General features: G+C 52.6%; 9 protein-coding genes; 6 read left to right on the forward strand and 3 right to left on the reverse strand.

Moving 5' to 3' along the window:
* Positions 1-786: 786 nt before the first annotated feature.
* On the forward strand, positions 787-1206 carry RCC_09859 (uncharacterized protein; the record flags this gene model as incomplete). The annotated part of the gene is made up of 1 exon (XM_023775098.1): positions 787-1206. One exon carries the CDS (start codon positions 787-789, stop codon positions 1204-1206), a length of 420 nt encoding a protein of 139 aa, XP_023630866.1.
* Positions 1207-1770: 564 nt separating this feature from the next.
* On the forward strand, positions 1771-2289 carry RCC_09860 (uncharacterized protein; the record flags this gene model as incomplete). Its single annotated transcript, XM_023775099.1, has 1 exon — positions 1771-2289. One exon carries the CDS (start codon positions 1771-1773, stop codon positions 2287-2289), a length of 519 nt encoding a protein of 172 aa, XP_023630867.1.
* A 683-nt stretch (positions 2290-2972) lies between these two features.
* Positions 2973-3581, forward strand: RCC_09861 (uncharacterized protein; the record flags this gene model as incomplete). The annotated part of the gene is made up of 1 exon (XM_023775100.1): positions 2973-3581. One exon carries the CDS (start codon positions 2973-2975, stop codon positions 3579-3581), a length of 609 nt encoding a protein of 202 aa, XP_023630868.1.
* A 688-nt stretch (positions 3582-4269) lies between these two features.
* On the forward strand, positions 4270-4806 carry RCC_09862 (uncharacterized protein; the record flags this gene model as incomplete). The annotated part of the gene is made up of 1 exon (XM_023775101.1): positions 4270-4806. One exon carries the CDS (start codon positions 4270-4272, stop codon positions 4804-4806), a length of 537 nt encoding a protein of 178 aa, XP_023630869.1.
* A 653-nt stretch (positions 4807-5459) lies between these two features.
* Positions 5460-8480, reverse strand: RCC_09863 (related to polyphosphoinositide phosphatase family member; the record flags this gene model as incomplete). Its single annotated transcript, XM_023775102.1, has 1 exon — positions 5460-8480. The coding sequence occupies one exon, from the start codon at positions 8478-8480 to the stop codon at positions 5460-5462; it is 3021 nt and encodes a 1006-aa protein (XP_023630870.1).
* Positions 8481-8802: 322 nt separating this feature from the next.
* RCC_09864 (related to ribosomal protein S5 (mitochondrial)) lies at positions 8803-9931 on the forward strand (the record flags this gene model as incomplete). XM_023775103.1 has 2 exons in its annotated part: positions 8803-9655; positions 9711-9931. The coding sequence occupies 2 exons, from the start codon at positions 8803-8805 to the stop codon at positions 9929-9931; spliced, it is 1074 nt and encodes a 357-aa protein (XP_023630871.1).
* Positions 9932-10311: 380 nt separating this feature from the next.
* Positions 10312-11630, forward strand: RCC_09865 (uncharacterized protein; the record flags this gene model as incomplete). XM_023775104.1 has 4 exons in its annotated part: positions 10312-10481; positions 10593-11194; positions 11247-11415; positions 11480-11630. The coding sequence occupies 4 exons, from the start codon at positions 10312-10314 to the stop codon at positions 11628-11630; spliced, it is 1092 nt and encodes a 363-aa protein (XP_023630872.1).
* Positions 11631-14437: 2807 nt separating this feature from the next.
* RCC_09866 (uncharacterized protein) lies at positions 14438-15454 on the reverse strand (the record flags this gene model as incomplete). XM_023775105.1 has 2 exons in its annotated part: positions 14438-15148; positions 15194-15454. The coding sequence occupies 2 exons, from the start codon at positions 15452-15454 to the stop codon at positions 14438-14440; spliced, it is 972 nt and encodes a 323-aa protein (XP_023630873.1).
* A 380-nt stretch (positions 15455-15834) lies between these two features.
* On the reverse strand, positions 15835-17100 carry RCC_09867 (uncharacterized protein; the record flags this gene model as incomplete). Its single annotated transcript, XM_023775106.1, has 1 exon — positions 15835-17100. One exon carries the CDS (start codon positions 17098-17100, stop codon positions 15835-15837), a length of 1266 nt encoding a protein of 421 aa, XP_023630874.1.
* Positions 17101-19727: the final 2627 nt, after the last annotated feature.

Raw genomic sequence — 19727 nt, forward strand, 5'->3', positions numbered from 1 at the left:
TAACCCTAACCCTAACCCTAACCCCTAACCCTAACCCTAACCCTAAAGTCCCAGTTCCCCATTCGAAAAAAAGTCTCTCGTTATGGCAGACTTGATAGGATTTTCAAAAGATCCACAAGTCTGCTTTGACCTGCATCGTTGACCAGATCTTGGAAGGAAACTTTTGGCAATACCTCTAGCAAATATGTGAGTCTCAATCACAAAGCCTCGCCCCTTTCAGTGTCTCCTGAAATGTCATCGCCGGAGTCGAAGCTCCGGGAGATATCTCGCTTCAAGCGGACGACGGGATCGCATGTCCTACAAACGCTATATCGTACGCATAGCCTCAATTTCAACCTCCTTTTCGTCTGCGAAGCGGCGTGCTAGGCACATCTCATCAAAAATTTCCAATCTTCTTGACCTTGTCTCACGAGCTTTAGCACGAAGCTGAAGAACGGTTTTGGTAAGAAATGCAATCTTTGTGCCCACGGGGAGTTTCCCCTTCCCTATCAGTCCGTTTGCTTGCTTTGAGTCTTAGTGACCCAGCGGCAAACAAGGGTGGACTTAAAGGCAGATTAGCCCCTTCATTGCTAGGAGCACTCCATGTCCTTCTCTATACCTCATACTCAGACTTATACCCATGGAATTGACTTTCATGTGAAAATCTGCTTTGGTGCGACGCCACTAGCCCCTTTCGTATCAAATTCACTCGAAGATTTGTCATGAGATCCGCGCGCTGAACATAAATGGACTTCTGACAAGCTTGACCTTCCTCCACAAGACAACAACACTCTGACCCTAAACATCATGGGGAACAAAGTCAGAAAGCCTCCGGTGAGAGCTCCTCGCCCAAAGAAAACCAAAAGCTCATCAGCTATCCACGACGCCCTCATCCGCGCACCAGCATCAACAACCGCAGCGGAACCTGAGGATCTCGCACATGTCAAGAATCAGATTCTCTGGCAAGCTGGCAACCAAAGCGTTGCGGAAGCCCACGAGTTCGTGAGCAAACAGATGCACAACGACAACAGCAGAGACGTGGATTTCATCACGAAAGGAATTGGGAAGCTGGACTTTGCGCGCCAAAACGAATTCAAAGTCACCAAGAATGCACCGTCATCAAGCCGCCTCGACTGGTTCTTCAAGAGCCCAGAACAACTCGCTAAGCGAGAGGCGAGGAGRGATAAGGCGAAGAAAATGGAGGCCGAGAAGCTCGCGAAGCGATGAACGGCATAAGCGAAGCGGACGAGGATGGAGGTTGAGCAGGGCGAGATGGTGAGAAGCGTGCCATGAATACCCCGCCGACACAACTGAAGAAACTACAAGGTAKGGACAGGATGCAATGAGCGAACAGCAGGAGGATTTCAAACTGAACCGAGGATTGATGGGAACGGAGGGCAGATGTGCGCGCAAATGGGGATCAGATACCATTAAATGGGTACGACTTACTTTGAGGCGGATCGAGTTGCATTACCTACATATTTTATTGCTCATTCAAAGAATGTGATTCTTTATAGCCTCACATCTTCAAATTGAACGTGAACGTACCCCTTTCTACTGATTCTCAAACGCTGTAGCTCGGTGCCTACTTGAATGCTCGCTCTGCTATTATCACCAGCTCCGTAGACGTCTCCATGAAGTCTGACCATTTCTCCGCGCGTCTGTTTACGGCACGGATGACCCGAAGTGATACCAGGTTCCCATGCGAACGCAGCCAAGCATCATCTGAGCAGTATAAATTCCTCTTCTCTTCCAGACTTAACTCTCCGAAAGCATCAGCCATCCACCACCATGGATCTCGACGCTACCGGCCTCCGAGCAGGTCTGCAGAAGCTTCCACAGGAAATCTTCGATCAGATCTACACTTTGACCTTCACCGCACCACCTGGTATCCGTGATCTCGCGAACCCAAGTGAGACGCGTGGTCGTTACCCATCAGACACAATCCCACAAGATGTCGCCCCAACCAGCATCGACTTCGGCACCAATCTTCTCCACGTCTCTCGCGCCTCGCGCGCCAAGTACGCCTCGACCTACTACGGTTTGGGCGACTTCCGTTTCGACTACCCAATTCATCAGTGGCACCGTCGCTGCGTGGACGAGACCGGGGAGAGGATTCTTGTGTGGACTCGTCTCGTACCGGTGGAATTCGAGCATCTGATCAACAGCATCAGCGTCCAGGGAGTTGCCATCAAGCGTCCAGACCGCAATGTCCCACGCAAGCATACGGTCTGGTACGACATCCAGAAGGCACTGCGTGACTCTTTGAGGAGTACCTATGGTCACTGTTTGCTTGGAAGGGGAAACTAAAAGGCATGAAATGACAGGTGAGCAAACACGACCTCTCTCAACACAAAGCGTCATTGTTGAAATGGCTACTAGTCACGCGCGAAGGATACGGTTGCTTGAAGGCATTRGCGATAAATGATGGAGGGATGTAATTGTACTTGTCGCCGCCTTTCGGGACACGTTCGCAGACTACACCACTACACTGCCTAGCGATGTCTAGAATAAATCACAATCAATTCTTCTCTTCTCAACACTCGTGCATTCTAAGCAGCTCTGCTTGTAATTCATCCTCTTCTACGAAGGATCTTGACTGTATCGCTTCTAGGTAATCCTGCCTATGATGTTGTAGAGAGCTTTCCCCTTTCACGACTCCTTTTCYCACTTATATACTCTCTCTCTTGTTCATTATAACCCCGAATCTCTCTCGTTCATCATCACAGTGAATTGCCGTGATAATTTCATTGATGTCTCTCTTGCAGGATCCCCCTTTTTTCATGTGACTGCCCAGCCTACGTCATACTTCATCTCGGGATCGCCCAACAAACTTCGAATTCCTGGATGGATTTCAATTGATCGCCCAGCGAAGCCATTTCTGAAGCCATTTCTAACCTGTTGTAGCCGAAATATCATCTCAGCTTAGCGCGGGATACTTCCATCTCATTCTACATCACCCAAGATCCGCAAACATCAACATCCCAGCCAAGATGGACGCGGAAGTTGAGGCTCTCCGACATGGGCTCGCAAAGATCCCGCAAGAGCTCTACGACGAAATCTACAATCTCGTCTTCACTGCCCCTCCTGGCATCCGGGACCTCTCGGCCGACTCGCTTGCCATCGGCGGCCAGCAGTCGGCAGCGCCCTCCACCCGCAAATACCGCGCCGCTCTCTCCACCACCAATCTGCTTCAAGTTTCACGATCCACTCGCGAGCTGTACGCGTCCACCTACTACGGCGAGGGTGAGTTTCTCTTCAGCCACAAGAAGCCAGACATGTTCAGCCACACGAACTCAGACAACAGAATTTGTGAGAAAAATATGCGAAGAATGGTCGCCTGGGCTATCTCCCTTCCCGAAAAACATCAGCGACTTGTCAAGAAGATACACTTCCGGGTGGAGATCTTCGATTCCGAATACGAGTATAGTAGGGGCCCATTCCAGTCGTGGTTTAGGAAAATGAAGTGGTTGATTCTATCAAACCTCATTGTACACTGCGCTGGGCTCAACCACAGACAAGTTTGTTCCTTTCACTATGGCTCGGTCACCCATGGAAGCGGTAAGACATCTAATGCTCCGTCTTCAAAGCAAGATCTCTAGATGTCGAGAATCTACTAACACAATTGCAGAGGTCACTTTCTGATCGCACGGCCCGAATACCTCATTAAGTTGAAGATTAGACGCTGTCATGGTCAAAACAGGAAGGGCGAACAGAGGATCACCGCCTATCGGAAGTCAATACTTCACTAAAGATGGCATTGAGCGCAGAATGATCGGTGTTAAGGTGTTGAAATCAGTGCGGGAGACCTGCTACCATAATGAGGCACAGCGTCGGGGTTTGATCCAACAGCGATGCATGGTCTCAAGCTTTTATAATCTTCGACAATGAAACAGCACCAAAGCAGTCATCACTCATAGCCTATGTACTTGAAACTTCTTTCTAACATATGAAGAGTCCACTCCAACAGCAACCCACGTAAGCCCACATTACTGCCGCGCTGCAGACTGCATTCCCTCTCCGTTAACCTCTCTATGCCTTACACAAATCCTCGAGCTTCAACTCCCAGTTTTTGTTTCCAGTCTCAGATCAGGTGATTCAATCCTCACTATCCCACTTCTACCACGTTCCCTGTCCGCCGCTGGTCATCCTTCGACCAATATTCTTCWTGTGATTGTCCAGCAAACAAACCCCAAAAACGTCATCGCCGACCCTCACCAATCCAAACTTCATTCTTCACCACTCAAGTTCCATCATCTTCTCTACCTCCTCATCAACACAACAACAACCATGGAGCGCGACGTGGACAGCATCCGCCGCGGGTTAGCCACCATTCCGCAAGAGATCTATGATCAAATCTACACCGCGGTGTTCACCGCCCCGCGAGGCATTCGCGACATGTCCTCACCTTGCGACAAGCCCGCCACCGCGGCCTCCGTCAAGTCCGACTACCAACTCCTCCATGTCTCCCGATCAACGCGTGCACTCTATGCAAGCACCTACTACACGAGCGAGTTTCTCTTTCCCTTTCGGATCAGGGATCCTGGCATCTTCGGAATCTCAAAAGCCATGATCTTTTGGGCTCAACTCCTGCCAAAGGAACATCAGCTGCTCATCAACAAGATCACTGTTCGGATCGAGGTGCCCATTTTGAACGACCTCACGATCGGCCGAGTGATAAAAGCGGAGGCGAAAGAAACGCTCCGCCGTCAGCTGGACTCTAACATCGCGGACAAGGTGGAAGTTGAGATTTTGACACTTGCAGAAAGGACATCCAAAATCGAACGTGCCACGTACTATTTCTTCGCGTTAGATGAAGAGTTGTGAACGGTTGAATGCACTCCCGCGGCGATTCCGACATCGAGCTGAGCGCGGAACATCAGGCGGCAAACAGACAGGGCTTGTCACGAAGCTGAGCGGCACCCAGACACGGACTTCCGCAAACTAGGCATCAAGCATCAAGGCAGTTTGAAGGATAACCCCATGGAAGTCAAGGCAGGAAGTGAAACAGTGCTACAAAGCGAGGCAGCATCAAGACCTTCTCGCTACCCAGCCCTTGTCAACGATGGGAGTCGACTACTCTGAGGTGAGGAGGGAAGCAATGAGCAACAGTGAGCAATGGAAGTCTCTCGGACAGAAAAGCGGTACACAGGCAAGCCATACCAAAAGCTTCCAGATCACCACCTTCCTCAAACAAGCAGCATAACATCCCACATTCTTTCCTCTTGTAGTTCCATGCAGCTCTCTCCGTCATCGACAAGCCCTCCTTGCGCATGTCGTCGATATCGAGGAGCTTCGTCTTGCGGACCCTCTCTTCAGTCTGGCGAATGCATCTTCTTTCGCTTGCTCAATGAAAATCAATGAATTCGCACGAATACAGTCATGACATGCTCACATACCCACAGATTAGCACAAACAACCCAAAGAAAGCCCTTCCCTCCCAATCAACCCCAACGCCATGAACAACTTCATCCCATCCATCAAATCCCCACCCCAGCAATCCCACTCGCGCCCTCCCCAACCCCGCGATATTCAGGATCAACTTTACTCTGTTTAAACAAACTCTTCCCCCGTAACCACTGCCGATAAGCCTTGTATCTCTTCTTCCCCAGATCCGCCTCCTGCACACTCAATCCTTCGCTGCCCACCTCCAAGTAATCCATGTAATCCTGCAGATCCTCCTCTCCGACCTCCTCGCCATCGAAATCTCCATCTTCAATCCTCACTGCTGCAGCCGCGTCACCTTCCTCCCCAAGAGCATCGAAGAAGCTGGTGCCGCCGGCTTTGGAGACGTAATCGACATAGTCTGCATTGGCGTCATTGGGGAGCTCGGTCGTGATGACCAGCGGGAGGTTCAAAGGATGATCAATGTAATGAGCATACTCATCCCTCTCCTCCTCACTGACATGCGGATGTAGGGATTGCGTATGAAACTGATTCAGTGTCCACAAATGCATCACAGCTTTGTCCGCAGGTTTGACTTGATTCGTCTCTGCGAAACCGACCGCATCTTTCGGTTCGCTATCTCGCTGAGGCGCATGCTGTTCGTAGATTGTGTCTCGCAGGATGCTGTGATGTGTCGTTTCTTCTGCGGAGCCGAGGCCAATGGCCGGGGTGTTGAGAGGTGCTGGTGGGAGAAAGTTTGTTGCGAGACGTTCTTCATGTGGGTCCATGATTGTGACAGCTCGTCTTTGCGGGGTCGGGGGTTTCTTGTCTTTTTCGGGAGAGTCGTGCGAGTCGCGGTGTTTGTGCGGATGTGCTCTCCTGACAAAAGGACTGAAATCGTATTTGTTCTCGCCAAAGGGTCTCTCCGGAAGATATCTCTGTGTGCTGGTGATGCGGTATGCGTAGACTTTTTGGATGGAGGAGAGGGTGTTTGGGCGGTAGCATTCTCGCCAGTAATCGTCAAAGGCATGGATACATCCGGGAGAGAGATGCTCCGAGGGAGGAAGCAATCTTGGCGGCATAACTCTTGGGAGAAGGTGTTCGGGCGTGTACCAAGATATGTAATTCCTTCTCCGGCGTTGAAGCCAAGCTCGGGGATCGCTGTGGTGAAGGTAGTAATCCGTTGCTAGATCCCACAACCATGGCTGTCCAGAAGCCCAGACATAATTCCCCAGAAATAGGTTGTATGCTTCCTGGCGTTGGCTGTCGAGAAAGGAGTTGTGGTAGTAGCGTTTGAAACTTTCCACCATATCTCTGGATGAACTCTGCCAGTGGCTCAACTTGCGGTAGGTAGCCATTGTATTGACCAGATGAGACCCACCGTATTGCATGGCAATGTTGTCGCCATGATCGTGGAACATTTCTGTAAAGAGGTTGACAGCATCGGTATCATATGCAACTTCCTCTTTACTGATGACTCCCAGAGCTTTCAACTGCAGAGCAAAGGCGTGTTTCCCAATGACGAACTGTGCTGCATTCGTGCGATCCAGACAATCAATGCAATTCGTCCTTGCGACACCATTTTGCACTTGTGAAACTCCCGACGCAGCATCTCCATTGTGAAAGAATCCAGTCTGCAGCAGAATCTCTTTTGCAATCACCTCCAACCCGCCAATGACATCGCCATTCCTGGTCTTGGCCGCTCGCGACATGTCGTACGCCTTGTACCTGATCTTGTTGTCTTCGGGCAGACTCTGGTTGAGGTATTTGATGCATTCCTGCAACTCATGCAGCAGCTTGGATTCTCGTGGGACCTTTTCTCTGGACTTGACCAAGTTCAGAACATAGATTGGACATCCATACCGCTCGAAGAGGTGGTCGAAATGTAAGGCAGCGGGTTGATAGAATGGATCACTCAGATTGATGTCAATGCCGGGCTTGGGAGTGACACCACTGTTGTCCTGGGTCCAATACAATGGTATACTCCCTCGATAGTGGAGGTAAGATGTGTAAGTCGGGTTGGAAAAGAGCCGCGGTCCAGGGGCGTGGAATGATGTGGTCAACTTCTCCGCCACAATCTGCTCCGTCTCAACATCGTTCGCCACGTAACCTAGATCGTTGACACCTCGTTTGAGGAAGCGAGCACCCGCAAAGTGGCGTGATCTCCTCCCAATAATGGTGACATAGACGGCACGACCGAAGATGTCCAATGCTGTCTGAWCCAGGAATCCATGGATGATGGGCAGACACCAATCGTAGGGGTACTTCATGACAGCGACTGCGGGTTTGAGGAGGTGATGATTCCAGACAAACATTCCATTGTAGTTGTGTGCAGTGACAGTCATTCCTTCATTCATCGCCTCCCGTTGCCGGATGATATTCGTTTGGAGGGAGTGGGTGATGTCGTAGGAGTAGCTGAAGTAGAAGGACTTTGTCAGGTCGAGATTGTTGAGAATTCCCAGAAACCTCGCCTCCTCTGCATTTCGATCGCTGAAGAAGGAGCTGCTGGATCCCGTGGTGAGAGGGACAAGTTCCGTCCCTTCAACCTGATAGACAAAATGGCCTCCAATCATGGCGACTTGTCTCCTCTTGGTGATGATGAGCATGTAGTAGGCTTCGGTGAATCGAATGAAGCCCAAGACTCCCCAAAAGGAGAAGCGCATTTTCAGGCTACCCGTCAACTTGCCCTCCTGGTCGATGGCGTTCAGCATCTCATTCATCTTCTGCCGATTATACACCGTCTCATCCTCATGGAGGGTAATTTGACCGGGAGGAGCATTTCGATCGATGCGCAACAAGCGAAAGTACTTGTCCGTAACATCAGCTCCGGTGATCCAGTAGCGAGTATTGCTCTCGTAGAGGGTGAATTTATACATTCGATGGGCAAAGGATTCGGCATCACGGATGGTCCTGCTTGGAGTGGGGTTCATGTGGGAATCATCATCGTAGGGAATCTCACCGGCCGCTTCTTCTGCCGTGGCACCCACACGGGAGTACATGGGTGCATCGCCGAGGGAGGATTTGGCTTCCTCCTTCCTCCTTCGCGGCYCGGGAGAGAAAGCAGCATCGTAGTCCGCATCGGGGAGAGGTCCCGCATCGACCGGCCCTTGATCCATGATGGTGATGATGATGGAGATGATGGAGATGGAGATGATGAGGATGTCAGGGAATTACTGATGGAATTTCCATCATCTCCAACACTCCACTCAATCTCGACATGCCCCTTCTCTTCATGTCATGTCAAGAACAAGAACAAGGCGGTGGCGTGTGATGTTGTGGTGAGACGTTGGACCAATCAATATTGATTCAAGCTCATGAATATACATACGAGCTATACGAGACATCATCGGCACCCCCGACGTTGCCCGCATCTTCAATCAACACCACCAGTTCCATCCCCTCCCACGCCCGCCACCCCTTCAGGCATCACCCGTCGCAATGGCGGCGCCCAAGACGTATCAATGTCTCTCCTGTCGCCTCAACTCTCCCGTCTCGATGCCCCAATTCCGCTCCTTTTCCTCGACACCCGCGCCCGCCGTGCGCCGACGACCCGGACGAGCCAAGTTTCCCAACATCAGCGCCGAAGACATGGGCCTGGCCGAGTCGCGTTCCGCAGAAGTATCCGCTCTGGCCGCGCATCTCCGTCCCTACACGGCGCGTGAGAAGCAGTTGCTGGCCACCAAATACACTCCCGCGCAGATGAAGGCCATTGAGGCGGGAGAGGCGGCGATTGATGCGGGCGACATGATGAAGCRGGGTCGATTCCGCACCGATCCGTTGAGAATTGACTACATTGATGACTTCGCGACGGAGAGGCCGGTGGTGGACAAGTTTGGCTCGGCGGCGGTGGAGAAGTCATTGCAGGAAGCGCTGGTGGAGGGACGACAGCCTCTTCAATCTGCTGTCACACGGCCACGGAGAGATGACAAGGACAAGGAAAAGACGGAGGAGGAGGATCCGCACATGTTGCGACTTTCTCAACAAACCGGTCTGACCAAGGAGCAGATTCGCAAGATTCGGGTCAAGAATCTGGTGACGCATCGCGTGGTGAACCAGACGAGAATGGGAAAGATCCAGTCGCTGTACTTTTTGACCATTGCGGGAAATCAGGAGGGCATGTTGGGCATTGGAGAGGGCAAGGCGGCGGAAGATGAGGATGGAAGACGGCAGGCCATGATGAATGCCATTCGAAATATGAAGCCCATCGCGAGGTATGAGGAGCGGACAATCTATGGCGAGGTCGAGGCCAAGGTTGGAGCGAGTGTTGTCAAGTTGTCGGCGAGGCCGCCTGGTGAGTTGAGCTGGAAGGAGGGATTGTGGTGACGATGCTAATGATTGACCGACAGGCTTCGGAAACCGCTGCCAGCATCTCATCTACGAGTTGGCCAGAGCCGCAGGGATTCAAGATTTGGCTGCCAGGACACCACGATCAAGGAACAAGATGAATGTCGTCAAGGCCGCGTTTGAGGCTCTCACCAACCAGAGGCTGCCTGAGGACATTGCAAAGGCGAGAGGGAGGAAGATGGTCGATGTCCGAGGTGTATACTATGGTGGACTTGTACATTGAGCGATGCTGTGGGGTGTATCATACTACCATTTTGTTCTTTCCAACCATGTAGAGTGGCGGTGAGTGCATGCCTTGATTGWTGATTGATGATGCTCACGTGTTATTTGCTGGTGAGAGGAAAAAGGCTGGTATGGTCAGCGCCTTCTCGAGATTTGCAAGAGTCGAAGTGAGGCAACAGCATCGAGAAAAGGGCAGGCTGAGATCGAGTCGCTCATACTTCAGTYTCCCCGTTCTTTCCGCAACGTTGCTACAATCAGAACGGCCATCGAATTGTTACCAGCAAAGGAGGATATCAAGATTTCAACGGAAACGCCAGCTCTTCGTCGCCTGTTCCATCAGTTACACAGTATTCCAATTCCACCTGGAGCTCCAGCTCAAACATGTCGCTGGCCGGTACAGAAGACATGCAAGGCCAGACCCAACCTGCTGAGACTGCCTTTCGAGGCAGGCAGGATGACATACTCCTGCCGTACCAGCCGGATCCCGACTGCCCCACGCCATACCATCGCTACTACCTGACTCGCAAGGACTACGGTCCATTTTATCTGGAGTAAGAACCCTTCTGCCCCCCTTCCCCAACAACACGAACCAAACAAACAATGCTTCCTCCTCTTCATTACCGTCCATCTTCTCCCAAACGCATCAACACTCACACTCACAGTCTCAACCCCAACGATCCACAATACATTCATCGACGCAGAGTTCCTTGCAGCATTTACTGTGGACAGCATCTTGACTTGACAGACCTCCCCACGCCAACATCCACAGAACCAATCCCCGCAATCCCACTCGACGGTACCATGGCTACTCCCACTGCTCAAGATCCAGCGCCCGCAGCACCAACCGTTGTCGTGCAGCCGGCCGATTCGGCCACGGCACCTCAGCCAGCGCCTGTCGTCGAAAAGGCGGCACCCGCTGCTGCTCCAGTGGTGCAATCTGCACCTCCTCCAGCGGCCGCGGCCAACCAAGCGGCACCAGCTGCAACATCTACTGTGGCACTAGCACCTCCTCCCGTCGCTTCGGAGAAGGTCGCGCCTGTCGTCACATCCACACCCGTCGGCACCTCCACTGCCGTGGTCGCTCCCATGCAAGTCCAGCCAGCGTCCACTCCTGTGATGGTCGCACAGCCGGGTGGCCTGTCCAAAGGATCTACCGCTCAGCCCATGACCGGCGACTGGAAGCAACGTTTCTGGCACCCCAGCTGCGGGGAATGCTGCGGAGCTTTGTGGTGCACATCTTGCTTTTTTGGCAAGGTCATGACCCGTAAGTTATTTACACCACGCTCCCGTCCATGCCTGAAAGCTGACTCCTTCAGGCAATGACGCATATCCGGTTCCCGTGCAAGATGCGGACTTTTGCACTCCATGCTGCGGATTACACTATGCCTCCCACCTCATCTACGGATGCTTCGCCGTCGTCTGGTGGAGGCGCAACGCGCAAAGACAGAAGTTTGGAATCAGAGGGAATGGATGCGAGGACTGCTTGTGAGTGCCTTGCATGCAGATCTAAATCAATCAAAGGAACGAACAATGACTGACTTCTGCGAAGGGCTTCTACTTGCTGCCCCTGCTTTGTGTTGCCCCAGATGAACTCAGACCTGAAGACCCGAGCTGCGGAGGCTCCACAGCAACCACCTGTCATGTACGCTCCTCCAGCACAGAACGGCATGAACTACCCATCAGTGCGGGCACACGTCTGAGCCCATCTCGACGTTTCTCAGACCTACGATTTATCGGTGATTGGCAACGATCATGGAGTCGGACAGTGACGGGTTGAATTCGGAGGGCGGAGGATTGGGTTTGATCTAAGAAGGGAGGATTGCTGCTGCCGACACCGAACGCACACCACACAACCTACTACATGCGCCGAAGACCTTAATACATAATCCTGCCAATGTATCCTGTTTGATTGGTCGCTGTTCCATGTTGAGACTTTCAATGATGACTTCTCGTGACCCAGTCTTAACATACTACGTTGGGACGGACTTTGTGCTCATCGCTCATGTCGGTGAGAGTTTCGCAGAGCACTTCGTTGCCGTTGATGTCGCCGGCAGAAGAATCCAACTCAAACTTTGCGCACTGCAAGTGATCCGAAATGTAGACAGCTGCCGCCATYTCGCTCTCTCGGGTATCATCCTTCCGAAACCTCTTTGATTTCAAAGCAGAATCTCGACTCTGTTTTCAAACGATGCGGTGGAGAGCATGAAAGCAACCATGGGTGAGAGTGCGGCTGTTTACGACGAGTTTCAAAGACGAGGGAGCGACGAAGCTGCATCGAGTCCATCTTCTGCGGCATGTTGGGAAAGGACCAATATGGTTCCGACCCACCCAGTTCATCCTCGGGTAATGAACAATGATTCACTCAACTCTGTCACGATTAAATCAATTGCTGCCTTGGGGAAACCAAGTACATTCCCATTGTTCGCGGACCTTTTGAAAGGGCATTCTTGGCAAGATGTGGCATTCTGTTGCTCTTCAGCTTGTGAGCGGTGGAGGTTTGCTGGCTGAAGATCCTCCTTGACGCTGAGGTGAACGAAACAGGCTCTGTCCACGGAGGCTTTGTTTCTCGCGACCTCAATCTTCATGGCGAATTGAGGCTGGCTGGTTCTTTAGGACTGACCGTTGCTGACTAGGAGTGCTCTGCAGTCTCATACTGTACATCCTCTTGATATTGTATTCCACGCAGCTTTCGGCCTTCGACGACTTGCAGGGCCAGGCTCGCCTTTAGGAATCTCCCATCACGCCTACAAAGCGTGTCATGATTCAGAATTTGAGGCACCAACACCGCCGATACATTGTGGCTAACGATACTGAAAGGGATCGAGTTGAAAGGTGAATCGCAGTCATTCAGGCTACCCCAACCCTGACCCTAATCACCAAGAGGACGGAGGCGATTATCAAGCAGTCACAGGACTTTGATGTCATAATTTTCGAAGAACGCGCTCATGTCACATTTCTTCTGCGAGTCTTCCGGGCAGAAAGCAAATCACTCAATCGTGAATAATCAGAGACTGGAATTCAGGTCCTTGAGCTCCAGCAACCACCTTCCCAAGATTCATTGACCGCATCGCCAGCCGTCATGAAGAGAGTGACAACGTCAGCAGAGAATACTGGGAGTTTCGTCCGTGCATCAGGTGAGAGGTCAGCGAAGAAAATCGAGACAGTGGCCGACGTGGCCGGCGTAGCAACTTGCTTCTCCTCCTCCCTCCCAGGCTTCAGTGAGTGGTGGACTGATTTCTATGCCCCATGCAGAAGATTTTACATCTGTTGCAGCTGATGTCGAGGGTTCACCAAGCATCATAGCTCACCATGTCGTCAATGTCAGCTTAGCGATGATGTTGTCTGTTCTAATCGATGAGAAGCCGTATCCATGGGCCTTTGGAGAACCGACGGATGGATAGGGACACCGAACAACATGTAAGGAGTGGTACCCTTGCTCATCGCTTCCCTCTCCGCCTTCTGGCCTGAGAAGGTCACCGTCACCGCGCAGACGGTGAACTACAGCTGTCTGATCCTGGGGACAGTCATGCTCGTCAATGTGTCCTGGTGCTTTTGGGAGCAAGACAAGGCTATGCGGGCCCTCTGCTCGACGTACAGCTTGCTCCCGAGAGCACTCAAGCATTGTACCAAAGTGATAGATAGAGAGGATGTTGATGATGTTGATGACGATGATTCGGTGTTCGTCGTTGCTCACCCGAGATTCGAGACCCATGTCTAGCGTGGTCTGAGTCAGCAAAGTCTTGACCACACTTCCTCCGAGGGTTCCTCAGCCTCGTCGTCCTCATCTTCCTCGTCTTTCTATACATCATTCTGCTCAAGGAAGGAGCATCTGGATCCGCAAGCTATGCTATCGAAATTCAACGCATGGCGTGTTACTCCTGCAAAACTGCTCCGCGCGCGGCAATCATCGAAGACCTCTGCTCTGCACCCTCGTCTTTTCTTTGCGACAGTACGTCCGCGCAAATGCTTTCTCGAGTCCTGGRGCCCGGCGACGGATCTGACAGGGGCAAACTAATAGCGAGATGAAACTCGATCCGGAATGGGTCGCAGGTTCCGCTTCGCCGAGTCCATGAGTCTGGAATGCCACATCGTCCTTACATGGATTCTATCTGGTCACGACATAGCCCCACCTTCGCTGGATTGTTCGGCATCACTGGTTGCATCTTGAGGATGATTTTACGAACAGAGATTCGATTTTTCAGATTGCTCAAGGAGAAATTCAGCTATCTACGGCGCTTCCACAACTAGACACTTTGCAGCATCTCAAACGACATGAGTCGCATTGCAAAATAACTGAGACTGCCACTCCTGGTCTTTTACTCAGTCTCCGAAGTGTTGGGATGAACCGATACCACCCACGACCCGGAAAATCCCGCAGTGCTGTCGCCAGGAGTCTTGCTGTACTTGGAGTGGGGAAGCGAGCGACCCATCAATCAGAACTGCGACTAGTGCGGCTGAAGATTTCCAGCAGCAGTGTCGGCTGTCCAAGCCTCGTCTTGTCCGTTATTCAAAGCCAGGCGCGGCCGGCGAGATTGGCTCGACGACCAGCTGTTGCGCTTTCGGGAGTGGTATGAGCAGCTCTCTTGCGCTTGTTTTGAGGAGTGCGGGTGGCAACTGTTGTATTGACCATATCCAGGGCCGAGTGCCCCTGGAGAGCAGACGAAGTGGTGGTGATCGCGTGCTGAGGCATCGTAGGCTGCGAAGCGGAGGACTTGGAGACGTGGACTGGCGTAGGAGCGGAGGAGCGGAGCGCAGCAGAGTCGCAGCTCAAGGTGCTGTGCGGGTTCTCACGAGGGTGAGAGCACTGCGTCTCCACCGAATTCTCGTAAATGTCCTCATYACTATCGTCTGAATCATCGATCGCGGGTGCAACGTCGAAGTCCTCCACGCCGACATCATCCTCGACATGGCCATCCTCGCCATCGTCATCTCCGGCACCACTTCGATCATCAGTCTCTGAATCAGCATCAGAGTCCTCCTCGTCAGTTTCGGAGACCTTCTCGCCAGCATCTTCTTGTCTGAGGCGCAGCTCTTCTTCGCGGTCGTAGTGGAAGACTCTACGCAATGCTCGACGCTTAAGTGCCCGCTCTTGTTCCAAAATTTGGTCTTCTTCTGCGCGGTCGTAGTAGAAGACTCTACGCAATGCTCGAAGCATATTCGCCCGCTCTCGTTCCGCAAGCCGCTGCACCATCTGGGAAGATAGCATTCTGCTACGGGTCTATAAGTCAGGGTACGATACACACATGTGCTCGGGCTTACATACCTGCGTTCTAGAAACTCTGCGATTTGCGCTGCTAGGTTGTGGCGAGGTCAGTGAGCTTGATTGTGTTCGCACTGGTTGAAGCGTCAAGCTCGGAACTGCGAGTGGAGAAGGGAAGAAACTCTCTTGCCAAGCCTCGTACACGAAGGGACGACCCGCGTGCGCAAAGACTGCAGCCACTACGCTGATATTCAAGGTGTCCAACTCAGAGACTCGCAGTTCAAGGGCGGAAGGTCGCAACAAGGCGCTGGTTTTCCTCGCCATTCTACTGCGTGAGCTCACAACACTGGCGACTACTGGCTAGAAACAAAGAGCACCTTCAATCGTCGACTTTTACCTAAAGCACAATTCTGCGTCGGTGGACTTAGGCGACGTTGACAAGCATCTGGGAAGAGGAGTCTGTAGCTTTTAAGCTATCGCAATGCTACCATGCTATGCTTCAAACGCTTAATACACAAAGTTGAGCAGTACKCCATCTGCTCTACCGCCTGGTACCATTCTTAGCACTGCTATGGACAGACGATTGCACCGCATTGTTGCGGTGAGCCCAAAGTTGCCACAACAATAGCCTTGGCAAACAACGTCGGGCATTTCATCGTATCACGCTCAGACCTTCCATTGAAGTTCAACCTGCGCTCATTGATCTACCCACGATCAGTAACATCGGTCGGAGGACTGGCACGCAGTGTGCTGGTTCGCTGCCTAGTAGATCCGCCGTTCCGCTCGTTCGAGGACTCACCAAGCTCCCTCTTTCGCTTGGGCCTGCCTTGTTCTGCCGGAATTGGTGTGGTGAGCTCTGCATATCCCTGAGCGACCGGAAGCCCTGTAGTGCTCTGCTCGGCCTGCGAGCTGGCGCCCGCCGCAGTCTGTCCCTCACTGCCGGATAGAGCGTGTTGCGTGGCTTGAGGCAAGGCTTTACCGATGAGGGGGACTTCCTGCGTAGACTGTTGGAAGTGCGCAGGGCGTCCAGAATGTGTCGGGCTGATAAGGAGTTGATGAGTACCGACAGTGCCTTGATGGTCATTCCTCGAGGCACGGCTCCTGTCAGGACTCACCGGAAATGAAGGCCTGTCGCCCAAGACAGACTCGTTGGAGCAGCCCCTGGAATCGTTTGGAACGTATCGATGAGCAGTAGCCTCCACGGCCATGTTTCCGAGATCGTCCCGGCTGTTGATAGGCGGGAGAAGCTGAAGTCTCTGAGACCGGTCGGAAAATGATGAATTTCCCACACTTAGCACACCAAAGTTGGCGGAAGCTAACGGACCTCCTATCCTAGGCTCTGCCGCAGGCCGGAACGCTGTGGCGCTGGTTTGGCTCCCGTACCATCCACCTGGTGGCGGCGGCAGGGTTCTAGCTGACGGCTGTGCACCTGTCTGTATGAGATGGCCTCCATCCGAATTCTGTCTCCCACCCGGCGTATCTCCCCGGCTTGTCGTACTCTTGCCTTGCCGCCGAAGTTTGGCATTCCAGCGTGCAAAAGCCCCGGCTTGAGCATCATAGAACCCTAGCGGTGCATTCGGGGCGGCGGGAAGCGAGAAGTGATCAAAGTCTGGGTTGCAAATGATGGCGAAATCCTGATCAGCTTGCCCCTCCAGAGATTTCTCCTTTACGCTTGTCTGTCGTTGTTCAGCAAGGTACTGTGCTTCAGCTACCTTCCTGTCCGCTTCCTCCATCTTCTTATTGGCCTTGTTTGCGTTGGAACCTTGGCATCTGATCTTAACCTTTAGGCACGCCAACGGATCGTCCGCAATCGCTTTGATTCTCTCACCCTTCGCGATGTCTAAGGCAACGATGGCGTATTCCTGAGACGTGCAATGACGGTCAGCTGATGTCAAGACTTCATCGATAAAAGATGGGAGACCCACCGAAACGATCTCCACAATCAGCCGCAGCCGGTCCGAGCACTTCATGTTCTTGGTGCCATCGACCTTGGCCTGTTCTTCCGCAGAAAGCTCGTCGTTGATACTGCCACTGCCGACTGGGAATCCGACGACAATACCATTCTCATGGATAGTGCAGACATGCTCCTAGTATATGTCAGATATGCAAACAATCCGCAACGAACAACACTCGAACGTACGACCAACTCCCAGGAATGCCTCTCAATCTTGTGCCGATCACCGAGATCCTGTTTGGCAACATCATCTTCCTGCTTCGCAAGCCAGTTTTCAAACTGAATTCTGGTCATCTTCACGGCTGTTCGCAGACCCTTCTTCTTGGACAGGCAGGCTGCGCGGATCGCACGCACCCAATGCTTGATATTCTGGCGAACAAGGTGGACGTCATCGTTGGCCGGCGCGACTTTTTCTCGCCGTCCATTCCTCGMATGATCGGCATTGTTGTAGACAAGCTCGTACGCCGCGGTACTGTGATCATTCACGCTCGATGCTTGAAGAGTGGTAGGGGTGGAGACTTCGAGTTGAGGCGGGGTCACTTGTGGGTTGTTTGGCACATCAGCAGCGCCGCGAATCCAGGTGGTAGGCTCGCCCAGCTCGTCCGCCGCATCCTCACCGACCTCTGCAGCGAGACGCTCAAGATCAGCAGTGGTATCTCCATCGTCTCCGTCTTCAATATCACCGGTCAGGTCGATTGGCAACTCCCTCGAGTTACCGTTGCTGCTCATCGATGCAGACATGTCCCTGCTGCTGCTCACATCAATCAGTACAATGCCTGTGCGAGAGGGATAGCCATACGAACTGGAACGGTCGGTGTTGAGCGTAGTGTGACACTTGTCTCAATCATGGGCTGTTTGAGTGTGTTGTGTAGGGAGAGGTGTTGACTTAAAGCGAGTCGAATTAGTCAAACAAGCCGCTTCTGCMAAGACGAGGAAGTGCGGGAGTCATGGAATCGTGCTCTTTGCCATCCAACAACAGCGGCTTCCGCTCCAAATTTTGTTGTGGAAGCTTGCTGACGTCCGCTAGGTGCGCTGATGTCTCCGGCGGCCGTGCAGGAGTGCATACACGATGCGAAACTCAGGGGTAAAGGAAATGCATATGCTCTGATCGTCTCAGAGGGCTGTGGGTGCCGAGTTCAACAACCGTACACAGTGTTGTATCCACTAGTACGGCTGTACGATAACGAGCTTGCCATGGCTGCTCTCCTAATATGCTCACTCGAGGCGTTGCAGATCGGCGCCAGAAGAAAGATATATGATTCGTCGTAAGATTGGCTGGGCTGAGACTCTGGAACTCCCACATACAGCGTTCTAATCACGCTCATAGGAAGAAAGCCGCATGCTCTGCCCTTCTCTCACCCACTCGACCAACCTCTTGAGGCTCACCCCTGATCTTGTTCCGTCTCCAAAACAGCCCATGCATACTTTTCAATTGGTCGGGAGCGTGCGACCTTGCGCTCGTAATCACCCACAAACTCCCCGAACTCAACTCAGGCCAAGTCGGCCGGTTCTTCAAGACCTGTCTTGTTAGACAAGCACGTAGCGCGTATGTCTCAAACCTAACACTCCTTGCTGTTAGCGACAGCATCAACATCGTCATGTTCAGGGGCGACTCGTGCCCGCATGGCAAAGCGAGCTTCGAAGAGATCCTTTTCCCAAAGTCTGCGAGGCTGTGGGTTCGTCGGTACAGCGACTACCTGAAGAGCGGAAGGATAAACGAAGGCATGCTAAGCGTCGGAAGTGCCAGAGTCCAGGCTCAGGGCAGCGGTATCCGATTGCGTGGGAGGGCAAATGGAGGCAGGCATTAGTGATGCCCGACTTCGAGCTGAGGCCGGCAGGCTCCAACGTTGTGACGTTCGACCTGTTTTGCTTGGGACATGGGGAAGAACCATCAGAACTAACAACAATGGGATCATCAGCCTCACCAGGAACACGGCCGACAGCCTTTCCCGTAGGCTCTCCTTCTTGCTGATGTCTGCGATCGCCATCGCGAGGAACCCTGTGGACTTTCAGAGTTCTTGCCGTCATGGCCTTGCCATCGATATCCATCCTCTCGTCGAGCCACACTGCGGCTCTCATGTCATCGTAGCCTGGTTCTGCCTCCCCGGATTGATCACCACTGTGGAAGCTCCAATCCTGAGCGTTGGTGATCCCCGCCTTTGGCGAAGCACGTATCTTCGTCAAAGTGTTCGCGGCCTCCACGACCGGGGCACTTGTATCATCAAGTTGTAGACTTTGATGGGTATGTGAACTTCGATCGAAGGCTCAAAGGTTCTTGGACGAAGGTATCCAATACCCCAACGTAAGGCACTTTGGGCCTTGGGAAGAAGGAAAGCAGACAAAAGATATCACTGGATACCGCTAGACCCTGGCCGCTTCGGGAATGAACACATTTGACAGGTCCGAGCCAGTCGCGACTGGGTGAGCAGCAAGCAAAGCTCGAACAAATGTTTAACGAGGGCAAACGCAGGCTACCGCCAAGCGATACAGGGTTGATAACGGCAGCAGTGGAGCAGACCATCGCCTCATGCTGGCCTCTGAAGGGACAAACTGTTATGCATCTGGACTACGAGATGAGACATTGCGACAATATCGCCAAACCGAGATTCAAAACTTCCAGTACGTGATGCCAATCCATTCATT

The sequence above is a fragment of the Ramularia collo-cygni genome (genome assembly GCF_900074925.1).
Source record: "Ramularia collo-cygni strain URUG2 genome assembly, contig: RCC_scaffold20, whole genome shotgun sequence".
NCBI classification, from domain to species: domain Eukaryota; kingdom Fungi; phylum Ascomycota; class Dothideomycetes; order Mycosphaerellales; family Mycosphaerellaceae; genus Ramularia; species Ramularia collo-cygni.